General features: G+C 44.5%; 1 protein-coding gene across 4 annotated transcripts in view; it reads left to right on the top strand.

Moving 5' to 3' along the window:
* The window catches only part of ZFP90 (ZFP90 zinc finger protein), a 32,399-nt gene extending 23,963 nt beyond the window's left edge, over nt 1-8,436 (top strand). Inside the window, exons 4-6 of one of the 4 annotated variants that reach the window (XR_001919472.1) lie at nt 32-100; nt 5,742-5,830; nt 8,297-8,436. Coding sequence is in view for 1 of the 4 variants with exons in the window: in XM_013971261.2 (XP_013826715.1) it covers nt 32-42 (11 nt within the window). In the remaining 3 variants the exon portion in view is untranslated. Of the gene's footprint in view, nt 1-31; nt 1,022-4,388; nt 5,703-5,741; nt 6,886-8,296 lie in introns of those variants that run through there. The other 3 variants (XR_001919474.1, XR_001919473.1, XM_013971261.2) reach the window with 3 other exon arrangements.

Genomic DNA, 12,356 nt, shown 5'->3' on the forward strand with positions numbered 1-12,356 from the left:
TGGGAGTCAGTTTGTCTTTTTCCATTTTCAGAACTTGGCTAAGATTAAAGAGTGGTGCATCAAAGGAAGAGGGATTAACTGCTAAACTCATCACAGCCAGGTGAGTTAATAATAGCATTTACTGAATGCTTACTTCTTGAAAGACACTGCTAAATACGTTACAGCCATCATTTCATTTAATCCTTACAGCTCCCCTAATAGGTCTTGTGGTATCTTGTCTTTGCCCAGCCTTTGCCCCCCTCTTCCTTTTGTAACAATCCCTACTGTACTGACCACAAGAATACAAGTCAGGACATCCAGGAGCTCAAAGATAATTTCAGGGACTGTTGAGCCAATTAGAGTCTTTGAACAGAATTTCTTTCAAAACAGACTTTAGCAAGGATACTTTGATTTGAGGTTGCTAGGCTGGTAAGGTGAAGGCCTAAAGTTGCTTGGAACCTGATTCCTTACCAAAGAGGGCAGGTCTTCTGTTGTTGCAGAGGATGAGGCGACATGATGATATTTTCATTTTTCATTCCTAAAGTCCCTGGACTGGATTCAATATCTGAAGCTCTTCCAGGGATTCAGTGGGCTTCCCACGACCAGTGGAATGATTCCCCTTTTGTTATATTTCTGTTTCTTGCATTCAAGAAACAGTGTATGTATTATATCTTTATTTTCTAATGGGGAGAAAAACCCAGAGAGATATCAGACTTGGAACCCAGAACTGCCTGGCTGCAAAGGCACAGCTCTTAACCTCTAATCTTCATCATGTCTTCAGAGCCATATTATGTTCAAGGAGCTGCATATAACAGGCTTTTGAGGGTGAATGGAAGAAGGGATATGGTGATAGTTTAAACTGGAGACCCAAGTGGAAACAAAATGAAGGACCTTGGAAGGTTTTTCTTGACTATTTCAGTAAATTAAGTCCCCCCAATTCACCCACAACCTTCACCCCTTAATATATCAGTTATTTGTATTTGCCTGTACTGTAGATAAAATCTTGTATCATACTTAAATAAAAAACCTTCTTATAAATGTTTTCATGTTGCTACATAGTGTCATGATCACCTTAAGAAATCCACTACTGTTGCAGTAATATTTGGATAGTTTGGGGCATTGGTTTTATAATAATGACATTGAATATTTATACCTTTTGAAGCACCCTTGCCTTTTTATTTCCATGGAATTTTTTTTCTTAAAATACCCATAGTGAGATAAATATCTAGAATGGGGTTACTGTGTCAGCATGTATAGGTAAGTATAACCAGATGGTGTGAGGTTCATATAAGAGTGAACTAGATACAATAGTGCAGGAATAATTGTCCCAAAATTACAAAAGAGAAACAGGAAAAAACCAATCTTCCACTCCTGCTGCCTGGGTATGTGTGGGGAAAGGCCCCAGGGCAGGCATTATGTCCTGCAAAGCCTCTTGCATTTCTCTGTGCAAGCGTGGATAAGAAAACAATTCTGTTATTAGGTATACTGATGCTGGTGCTTAGGTATAGCTACAGTGGGCCTTGATAGATACTGAACTGGTTAATTCCTTTTTGTTAAAAACGCAGATGTCACATCAGGGAAGGTTTTAATGACTGCAGGCTAAATTGGTCTCCTTTTAAATTCTAATAGATTATGTTGATGTCCTTCACCTTACCATGATTTGCACTTTTGATTGATTAGTTTTTCTTCCCACCCCGAAGTAGATGGTGAGTTCGAGGAAGGCAGAGTCCACATCATTTGGCTAACTTTTTTTGTTCCCTTGCGTATCACAATGCCAGGGACACAGTAGGTACTTAATGTAGTCTTGTTAACAGTACAGTGGAGATGTGTTGATACTCAAAGAAGATTGGCTTTTCAAAATGAAAAGATGTTCTATCTTGAAATCAGAATACTGCAAAAGAAATCAGTGAGATGATATTTCATATTCATTAGGCTGGCGAAAAGTTTGAAGTCTGGCAGGGGGAAAATGAGAACTTGTACTTTGTTGGCAGTATAAGAGAAGTTCCATATCTTCCCTTGCTCTTGATATAGGACTTACAGGGCTCTGTCTTTGGATTTCTTTTCTTTTTCTACAGCCCCCCTCACTGGGGCTCTCATCCAGACTGAAGGCTTTAAATACCCACTTGAAAATTTTATCTCCATTCCAGGATTCCATACTCATAACCAACTGCCTACTTGACATTTCCACTTGGATTTCTAACAGACATCCCAAATTTAATATGTCCAAAGATGAACTAACTCACGATCTCCCCATCCCAGTCTCATCTTTTATCAAGTTCCTCCCTCAAACCTCCCATCTGAGAAAAGGTAACCCCAGTTGCTCAAGCCCTAAACTGGGTAACCGTTTTTGATTCCTTTCTTTCACATCCCACATCCAAGGTTCATTAAGTTCTGTTTGCTAATTTGCAGGATCTATGAGGATGACCATATCTTGTTGCTTTTCACTCTTTCTGGAATCCTCTTCCCCTAGATATCACTTGGTTTGGTTCCTCACCTCCAGCAGATATTTGTTCAGTGAACCCTTTCTTCACTATTGCACCAAAATAGCAATTCATGAGAATTCCCTGGCAGTCAAGTGGTTAGGACTCTCTGTTTTTATTGCTGAAGGTACAGGTTGAATCCCTGCTCAGGGAAACAGATATCACAAGCTGTGCGGTGTGGCCAAAAATAATAATAGTAAAAAAGCAGTCCCCCTTCATGGCACACTTCTATCTCCCTTCCCAGCTTCATTTTCTCTACGATACCTACCACCACCTGACATAGTAAACATTTTACTTCCTTTTTATATGCCCTTCTGTTTGGGGGGGGGGTATGTGTTCATAAATTTTATTGAAACAACATTCTTAAAGTACAAAAATAGGTGAACAGCTTGATGGTTGAGAACAGCAACTTACATATCTTGCTCAGTGCCCTTTCCACAGTATAGGATAACGCAAATGTTTAAGGAATGGTTGGACTGCATGTTCGTGTACTAACAAGGCTAACATCAAAAACAATTGAAAATAAAGTTACAGAGGGATTATACACAATGTGATAAAACTTATTAAAGGTCCATATCACCTTCTTAAAAATCAACTTGTGAAGTAAATGTAGCAAAGTATTAAAATATCAGCTTTAGAGTAGTGGTTTCCTCGAGTTAGAGGGGAAAGGGATGGGAAGGGATAAAGACAGACAAACTTTTACAGTTTTTTTTAATAAAACTCAAAATATTTGTTAAAAGGTGATGCATATTTGTTGTATATGTGTCTCTGAATTTTAAACTCTTTTATAGTTAGTTTGTCTCCCTGCTCTTAATCTGGTCCCTCCTCACACACAGCCAAGCTGGATGGGGAATCAAGCTTGGTTCCCCCTTGGTATCATGAACCTATGGTGACCTATTCAGCATGCCTGAAAGATTTAGGAAAAAGAATAATGGGCAATCATGTTTCCAAGGATGGGAAGTTGATCCAGGCCCAAGAAAGGGATGTCTTGTTACTGTCAAAATCAAGTAGAGCAGTTCCACTCTCTAGAAATGCCATTTGAGGGAATAACTAAAAAGAAGGGGAGGACAGGGGAGCAGAGGGCTTCCTATAGATAAGCAGCATAAATGATTATTGGCAGGTGCTGGTGGAAGGAAAGAGCTAATTTTTGCTAGCAAATTTTAGTGAAAGCCCTATAATTTTGGAAAAACTTTTTTTTTTTTTTTGGTAAACATTTTAATGGATAAAGGAGCCAAGAAATTTGGACCTGATACCATAGATGGAAGCCAACATTGATGGTATTTTATTCTGGTATGACCAGATAAGTATTAGCTGTAATGATTAATGGGGTTTTTGTTTTACTAAAACAGAAGTGTATTAAGAAACTAGCAGTTACCAGTTCTCAAATTTTAATATTCATTTTCAAAAGTTAAGAGTTGTCACAGGGTTTTGGCGTGGATTTTTCTGTTAGCTTAGAATTGCTGCTAAAGTTTGAAAGATGAAAAATGTCATGTTCCCCTACATTCTAAAGGGCACCACAAGAACTGGGCAGATGCTCCCCACAGGATTCATTAGGAGGTGGGGAATTCACAGCCTTTCACTCTTAGGGCCCCACTGACGTGTAACCACGGAAGAGAGTCGTATCCAGAGGAGATGGTACCTCTGGTCATAGGGTGAGGCCTCTATCCCTCCCCATGCATGGCGCTAGGTATATCAGGCACCAAGAGATATTAGGGGCATCTGAAATAGCTGGAGCTTATGTCTTTATCCCCAGCTAAACCACAGGCCCACTACGCGGCTACTACGCCGAGTTCTTAGGAGAGCTCGCCATGCACTCATGTCGTGTGTATTTGGTGGTAAGGCGGTGGGGAGTAATCTAACACCGATAGGTGCCTGGAGATTTCTGAAGGTGTGAAGCCCTCTGACGTCCCGCCTTTGTGTTGTTCCTAGGCGGAGTTCAAAACTGGGTGTCAGGGGTCAGACAAGCCCGCTCTCTCCTACTTCTTTGCCGTCAGCGTTTACACCACCAGGATTTCAGTGGATCTTGGGTAGGGTGACTGTATATAGTGCGTGTTCACTCGTTATTGATCCACTAAACCAGGACCATTGAGCTCATTCTCAAGGGGGAGCTAACTAGATGGGAAGCTGGGATTGTGCTGGCACACCGGGACACGTGTTTATCTTGTGCATGAGCTCACGCAAGGAGAGAAGTTAGACGGCGGACAGGAGCCATTGGACTGTGTCCCAGGGGCTACCTCACCAAACTCGCGTGTGACCCACCTGGAGAGGGGTTGGAGGTGAGGACTGAAGTAGACCACTCCTCTATGAATGAATACAGTGGGCTGGGATGAAGCTGCACGCAACCCCCAAATCAGCGCGCATCTCCCTGTGAGGAAGCCACTGCAGGGGGCACGGGTTCCACTGGTGTTGGTTGGGGAACTAAAATCGCGCATGCTGCGAGGCCAGAAAAAAGAAAGGAAGCCCATTTCCACCCCGGAACATTTTACCAGGTCTGGGTTGGGAGTGTAGTTCACGGAATTCGGGCACAAGCGTGCGGACGAAGCGGCCCGGGACTCGTCGCGCGGCTGGAGACTACATTTCCCGAAAGCCTTGACGGTGGAGCACTTCTGCTTCCGGTTTGACGTATTCCGCCGCCGACGGGGGCGCTCGTTACGAGAGGAACGTGGGTCTGACCCCGGCCTGACACCAGTTTCAAACTGCGCGGGCACGTTTGCACCGCATCTGGTGTTCATTCCCTTTTGAGAAAGTGCGGAGGGGGCAAGAGCTTGGGCGCGCGCATGATATTTGCCCAGAGCCAGGCTACCCTCCTCCTGTGGCCTCCACCAACCACCCGTGTCCCATGGCTGTCCTAGAACACCCAAGTCCGGCACCTTGTCCTGTTTTCCCGCGCTCTGCCCATTGGCCGGAAACTGCCATCTCTGTCACCTGATCTGGATAATTTGAGAGACGTTGAATCATACTGAAGGAAAGTTACACCGCTCAAAATAGCCTGGAGTTAAAACTCCCCTCTGAAGCCTCCCCACTATTCTATGCAAAACAAAGAACTCTCTCACCCGAAGAAAAAAATGGACCTTAAGGTTGATTACGCCCAGCTCCCAGCCAGGCCCAGCCTCTGGCCGATCTCCAGAATTCATTGCCCCAGCCCTTTAAGAGAGAACTTTGGAGAAGAGCTGGCCCCCTTAAGACAGTAGATTTCCATATATATGTATATATATACTTACACTTTTCTTGGGTTAGTGCAGCAGCTCACTAATACTGTTGCCCCTTCTTGCCTCATTACAGGTGATCTGTTCCTGTAAAGTGCGGGTCTACTTCTTTTCCCGAGCCTCGCCTTCTCTAACTCCCTTACCCTATGACAGGAGGTAGTCTAGGTAAGTGGAGAAATTTAAGGTATTATCTCCACTTTCTGGAAAAAAATGTGGCTTTTCCTGAAGAACTGTGATTTTTCTACTTTGAAACAGAGCCATAAAACTAGAAACACCATCTCCTCTTCTCTCTTCCAGTCAGCTCCCTTCCTCGGGACAGGAAGGGTCCGGTGCAGCTAGGCCGGAGGGAGAGTAAGGTAGCGTTGACTGAAGAGTTACTAATGGTAATGGTAGTCTACTTAATTAGGGCCGACTCTTCCATGGAAAATAACTTCAGCTGAATAAAACGTTGAAAAAAAAAAAAAGCTTTCCAAAGAGCTAAGAGGAGAGTAAAGAATTAAGGATCAAACTCTAGGAGAAGCAAGAGACTAAATCATAATCCCAATGCTCAAAGCTACTTTTGCCTGAAGGCATTTGCTGGTGGAAAGAGACACCTTTGAAACCCAGCTGTAAGGTTGGTGGACTTGCAGTATAAGAGATACAAGTGTAAATATGTTGAAAGCTGGGAGTCCCACAGTATAAGAGATACAAGTGTAAATATGTTGAAAGCTGGGAGGCCACAGGAGGAGCAGCTCCTGTGCCCAAGCTCTTGCCCCCTCCGCACTCTCTCAAAAGGGAATGAACACCATGTGGGAGTCCCACATTTGAACTGGGACCCCAAATGAAGACACCCTCAAGACTCCCAAATTCAGCTTGTCTTGGAGGTGTAGAGATCCTCAGCCTTCAAACACTATAACTGACCTAGTGGTGCGCTCAGTTGCCTGATAAAAGCAAATGGAAATGATCCTTTAGAGAAAGACAGTATCGTCTCAGACATTAAAGTATTCACACACACCCTTCTTTTTAAAATAAAATCCAGCACATTCTCAAAGATAATCAGACACTCAAGGAAATAAATGATGAAAGAGAGCATGCAGAAATAATAGACAACAAATACAGACACAAACACATCAGGTATTGGGATTAACAGGGTATAAGATTGCACTTCTTGATTTTTTCTTAGTATTTTTAAAGAGATGTTGAAAACATCTATGAAAGCAAACCTTAAAAAATTGACATAGCAGGTTTGAGAAAATAACCAAATGGAATTTTTTTTAAAAAGCTAATTAAAAAAAGAAAAAAACTCCAACAGCTATGTTTGACAGAAAATTAAATATAAAAGAAGAATTAATGAACTGAAATATAGGTGAGAATAAATTGTTCAGAAACTAGTGCACAGAGAAGCACAGAAGACAACCACCTTAAGCTGTTGGGTAGAAAGATCAAAATAGGTTTAATCAGATTCCCAGAAGGAAAATACGGAAAAAGGTATGTGCAAAACATACCAAGGTACAGATTCAGGAAACCCAATGAAATTCAAAGAGGATAACTAAAAGTAATATAGGTGATAATCAGAAACTAGTGCATAGAGAAATACAGAAGACAAACACCTTAAGCTGTTGCGTAGAAAGATCAACATAGATTTAATCAGATTCCCAGAAGAAAAATACAGAAAAAGGTATATGAAAGACGTACTAAGGTACAGATTCTGGAAACCAAATGAAATTCAAAGAGGATAACTAAAAGTAAGTCCATGACAGATACATCTTGGTGAAAAAGTAGTATATAAAAGGTAAATAAGCCATTAGAGGAAAACAAAAAACAAAAAACACAACTTCTGACTTCTCAATAGTGTCTGTGGAACCCCTATGAATGGGGAATGAAATTTTCATTGTGCTTAAAGGATCTGTCAACCTAGAACTCTGTATATAGCAAAATCTTTCAGAAATGGAGACACAAATATATTTTATACAACTAAAAACAGTCAATGGCACCCCACTCCGGTACTCTTGCCTGGAAAACCCCATGGATGGAGGAGCCTGGTAGGCTGCAGTCCATGGGGTCGCTAAGAGTCCGACACGACTGAGCGACTTCCCTTTCACTTTTCACTTTCATGCATTGGAGAAGGAAATGGCAACCCACTCTAGTGTTCTTGCCTGGAGAATCCCAGGGACGGGGGAGCTTGGTGGGAGGCCGTCTATGGGGTCACGCAGAGTTGGACACGACTGAAGCGACTTAGCAGTAGCAAAAACAGTCAAGACTTGCTCTCTGAGTGACCTGTAGCAAACTCTTAAATGAAGCTACCTGTTAGGATTTATGTGAGGATTGAGTTAATATCTGTAACGCGCTTTGCCCTGTGCCAGCTCATATTTGGTGTTCTTTAAAATGTTTGGTCCCCCGGTGAACAAGTCGGGATTGCGGGACGCGGCCTTTGTGGGGAACTCTCCCAAAGCGGGTCCCAATGAGAGCTACTGCTGCAGGGTCCCGTCCGTCTCCCTTCCCGGACGCCGCAAGCATGCTTGTGGCCACCAGAGGGCGGTGTCACATCGCAGAGGGTGCCCTGGAGGCTGCAGAACTTGCACCAGGCGAGCTTGTTGCAGGGATGCCTGGATGTGTCTTAACATCGCTGACGCTGATCTGCCCTAACGCCAGGTACTCCAGATCGCCTCCCCTCAGGAGCATCCCTTGCGGATAGAGGCCCTGAGAACCGCTGCTGCTGCTAAGTCACTTCAGTCGTGTCCGACTCTGTGCGACCCCATAGACGGCAGCCCACCAGGCTCCCCGGTCCCTGGGGTTCTCCAGGCAAGAACACGAGTTGGTTGCCATTTCTTTATCCAATGCATGAAAGTGAAAAGTGAAAGGGAAGTCTCTCCGTCGCATCCGACCCTCAGTGACCCCATGGACTGCAGCCTTCCAGGCTCCTCCGTCCATGGGATTTTCCAGGCAAGAGTACTAGAGTGGGGTGCCATTGCCTTCTCCGGGCCCTGAGAGCTAGTTTCGGGTTATTTAGATCCATGCAAACCCTTAGTTGTGGCATGTGAAATCTAGTTCCCTGACCAGGGATGGAACCTTGGCCCCCTGCATTAAGGGAAAAGAGCGTTAACCACTGGACAGTCAGGGAAGTCCAACGGAAGTTTATTTCTAAATATTCAACTAATGTTGCTTTCATGGCACACACAGGTTCTATCAAAATTCAGCAAAAAATATTTAAAATATCAAGACATTAGAGCATCACCCAGACTTCTAGCAGTCCTGCCAACTGCTTGAAGGAAGTGGTCTAGGAAAAGAAGGACGAGAATCTAAAACGATCTTGGAGCAGAAGACTGAATATAACCTCATTCTCTAACTGTGAGTGCACATTTGAGTGGACCCACATGGAGCTGACCAGTTGTATTCTAGGCAGAACTAAGGTCTCCCTTTGTGTGTGAGGTTTCTGAGGGGTAGGGATGGGTTTGGTGAAGATGAGAATAAATACTATGACCAGTCTAAGGAAACAAGAAATGTTGAGTCTTTTGAGTCTCAAAGTCAGTTTCGCAGACTTCTGCATCAAAATGTCAAAAAATGATTTTTAAAAAAACGCAGGATTCTAGGTCCTATTCCATGGCTCCAGAATTTCAATCTTTTGGGGCTGGGGGCTTGGAACCTGCATTTTGGCAAACATCTCTATCTCTATTGCATGCCAAGTTTGCAGATCACAGACTCAACTAGGGTAGTGACGGTGGGAGTCATGGGGCAGGGAGAACCCAGAGCTTCTGACGCGACTGGTCACAGATCTGTCAACCACTATCCCCACTGCAAGTTGCATCCGCTCGAACTCCACACACCATCACTCCCCATCCCAGGCGCATCCGAGTTCCCAACGCCCCTTCCCTAGCTCTACAGCTGGTGGATTTGACACTAGGCGCTATCCTCTGCGCCGCGGCCCCACGTGCACGCCCTCGCGTGCTTTGCCCCGGAAGTGCTCGCGCAAGGCTGGAAGTGCGCAGAAGTAGGGGCGCCCCAGAGGGACCCCTGGGGTAGGGAGGCCCCCCCCCTTTGTGGAGTGGGAAATGAGTGGCTTTGGGTCGGAAGGCAGAGAAATGGAAGGGGGCGAACGGGACGGAGCAGGAGAAACCGGGAAAGAGTGGCCAAGCGCGGGCGGAGGACGGAGAAAGGGGCGGCGCGGGCCAGAACCTCGAGGTATGTGCGGGAAGGGGCTCTTCCCTGGGTGGGGAGGGAGCCCAGCGCGTGATGCTTGCGAGAGTGGGGGAGACCTGGAACTCAGGAAATAGCGGGAACATCAAGAGAGGGGACTTAGCAGAGGGTAGGACTGTGAGGCTTCTTCGAGGGGACGTTTTAAGTGGTGGACGGAGAGGCTGCTGGGAAAGGTAGTTGGGAGGGTGACTGGAAGGAAGAGACTGTCTGGAGCGTGATCCAGCTTCTTTTGTGGGTGGAGTGAGAGACCGGAGAAGAGTGGGGTGGAGTCGGGTCCTGAGGAGCGAAGTACTTAAGAATTGGGGGAAATAGGGAACGATTTGGAAGATGAGGATGGTAAAGGAATAACGTTTCACGAGTAAACTTTGGAGGAATGAACAGTTTGCAAAGACTGTCTCGGGACTGGTGGAGGGGTGGAGGGAGGCAGTTTAAAGAGTAGTTTCTTTGGAAGATAGGAGAAGGGGTTAAACAGCTTGGTGAGAGGTCCGAGAGAAGTGTGTATGGGGTGGCGGGGAGCGTGGTTTGGAGGAGGGATGGGAAAGAGAGATGTCGGTAGAGGTGTCCCAGAAAGTGGGCGGGGCTAGAAATAGGAAGTGTTTGTAGCTCAAATTCAAGCGAGAGGAGGAGGGTCTCAGGGGAGAGGGTGGAAACAGATGGGGGCTGGTGGGAGGGAAATCCAGTATAGAGGGAGACCTCAAGCAGAGCTATGAAAGAAGGGCCTTTGGTGCTCAGGGCAGTAAGTGGAGGAAGGGTAGGTGGGGTCGCAGAGTAGCAGAAGATGGAGAAAACTGGAGTAACTCAGATCGACTGAAGCCATTTTTTCTACCCCTTGTCTGCTGCTGCTGCTGCTGCTAAGTCGCGTCAGTTGTGTTCGACTCTGTGAGACCACACAGACGGCAGCCCACCAGGCTCCCCCGTTCGTGGGATTCTCCAGGCAAGAGTACTGGAGTGGGGTGCCATTGCCTTCTGCAAATACCAGTAATTAATTCCCTCCATCGTGGGAATCTTAAGATGTGGTGGCCAAAAAGTTCATTTGGTTTTTTCTGCAAGATTGATCTAGTAGTGCTTAGTTGTCTTTAACTTCATTGGAAACTATTTTGTTAGATTGTATTGCAATAGCTGTCATATTAGCGTGCATTAAAAAAAAAAAAACTTACCAAAATTGGTGAATTTTTGTGTAGCCATTTTAATACTGAAGATGGAAGAAAAAAAGCAGCATTTCCCACATATTATGCTTTATTATTTCAAGAAGGGAAAAAACGCAACTGAAACACAAAAGAAGATTTGTACAGTGTATGGAGAAGGTGCTGTGACTGATCGAACGTGTCAAAAGTGGTTTGCGAAGTTTCGTGCTGGAGATTTCTCGCTGGACCATGCCCCGCGGTTGGGTAGACCAGTTGAAGTTGACAGCAGTCAAATCGAGACATTAATTGAGAACAATCAACGTTATACCACAAGGGAGATAGCTGACATACTCAAAGTGTCTAAATCAAGTGTTGAAAACCATCTGCACCAGCTTGGTTATGTTAATCGCTTTGGTGTTTGGGTCCCACGTACCTTAAGTGAAAAAAACCTTCTTGACCGTATTTCCACGTGTGATTCTCTACTTAAACGTAATGAAAACGTTCCATTTTTAAAACAAATTGTGACGGGCGATGAAAAGTGGATACTGTACAATAATGTGGAGCAGAAGGGATCGTGGGGCAAGCAAAATGAACTACCACCAACTACACCAAAGGCCAGTCTTCATCCAAAGAAGGTGATGTTGTGTATATGGTGGGATTGGAAGGGAGTCCTTTATTATGAGCTCCTTCCAGAAAACCAAACGATTAATTCCAACAAGTACTGCTCCCAGTTAGACCAACTGAAAGCAGCACTAGATGAAAAGCGTCCAGAATTAGTCAACAGAGAGCGCATAATCTTCCATCAGGATAATGCGAGGCCACATGTTTCTTTGATGACCAGGCAAAAACTGTTACAGCTTGGCTGGGAAGTTCTGATTCATCCGCCGTATTCACCAGACATTGCACCTTCGGATTTTCATTTATTTCGTTCTTTACAAAATTCTCTTAATGGAAAAAGTTTCAATTCCTTGGAAGACTGTAGAAGGCACCTGGACCAGTTCTTTGCTCAAAAAGACAAAAAGTTTTGGGAAGATGGGATTATGAAGTTGCCTGAAAAATGGCAGAAGGTAGTAGAACAAAATGGTGAATACGTGCAATAAAGTTCTTGGTGAAAATGGAAAATGTGTCTTTTATTTTTACTTTAAAACCAAAGGAACTTTTTTGGCTAACTGAATATTACCCACTTTATAGATAGGTAAACTAAGCTCAGAGGAGTGAAGTAATTTGGCCAAGGTCATGTAGCTAATTATGGTGGAGTCAGTTGTATCTGACCCTCTCAGAATAAAGCCCAAGTTCTTTAGACAAAGAACTACCATAACCTCTCTGATATGAGTCCTGCCTTCCTTCCTTATCACCTCCAACACAAGTTTATTCCTACCTCAGGGCCTTCACAC

Source organism: Capra hircus, chromosome 18 (assembly GCF_001704415.2).
Source record: "Capra hircus breed San Clemente chromosome 18, ASM170441v1, whole genome shotgun sequence".
Classification (NCBI taxonomy): Eukaryota; Metazoa; Chordata; class Mammalia; order Artiodactyla; family Bovidae; genus Capra; species Capra hircus.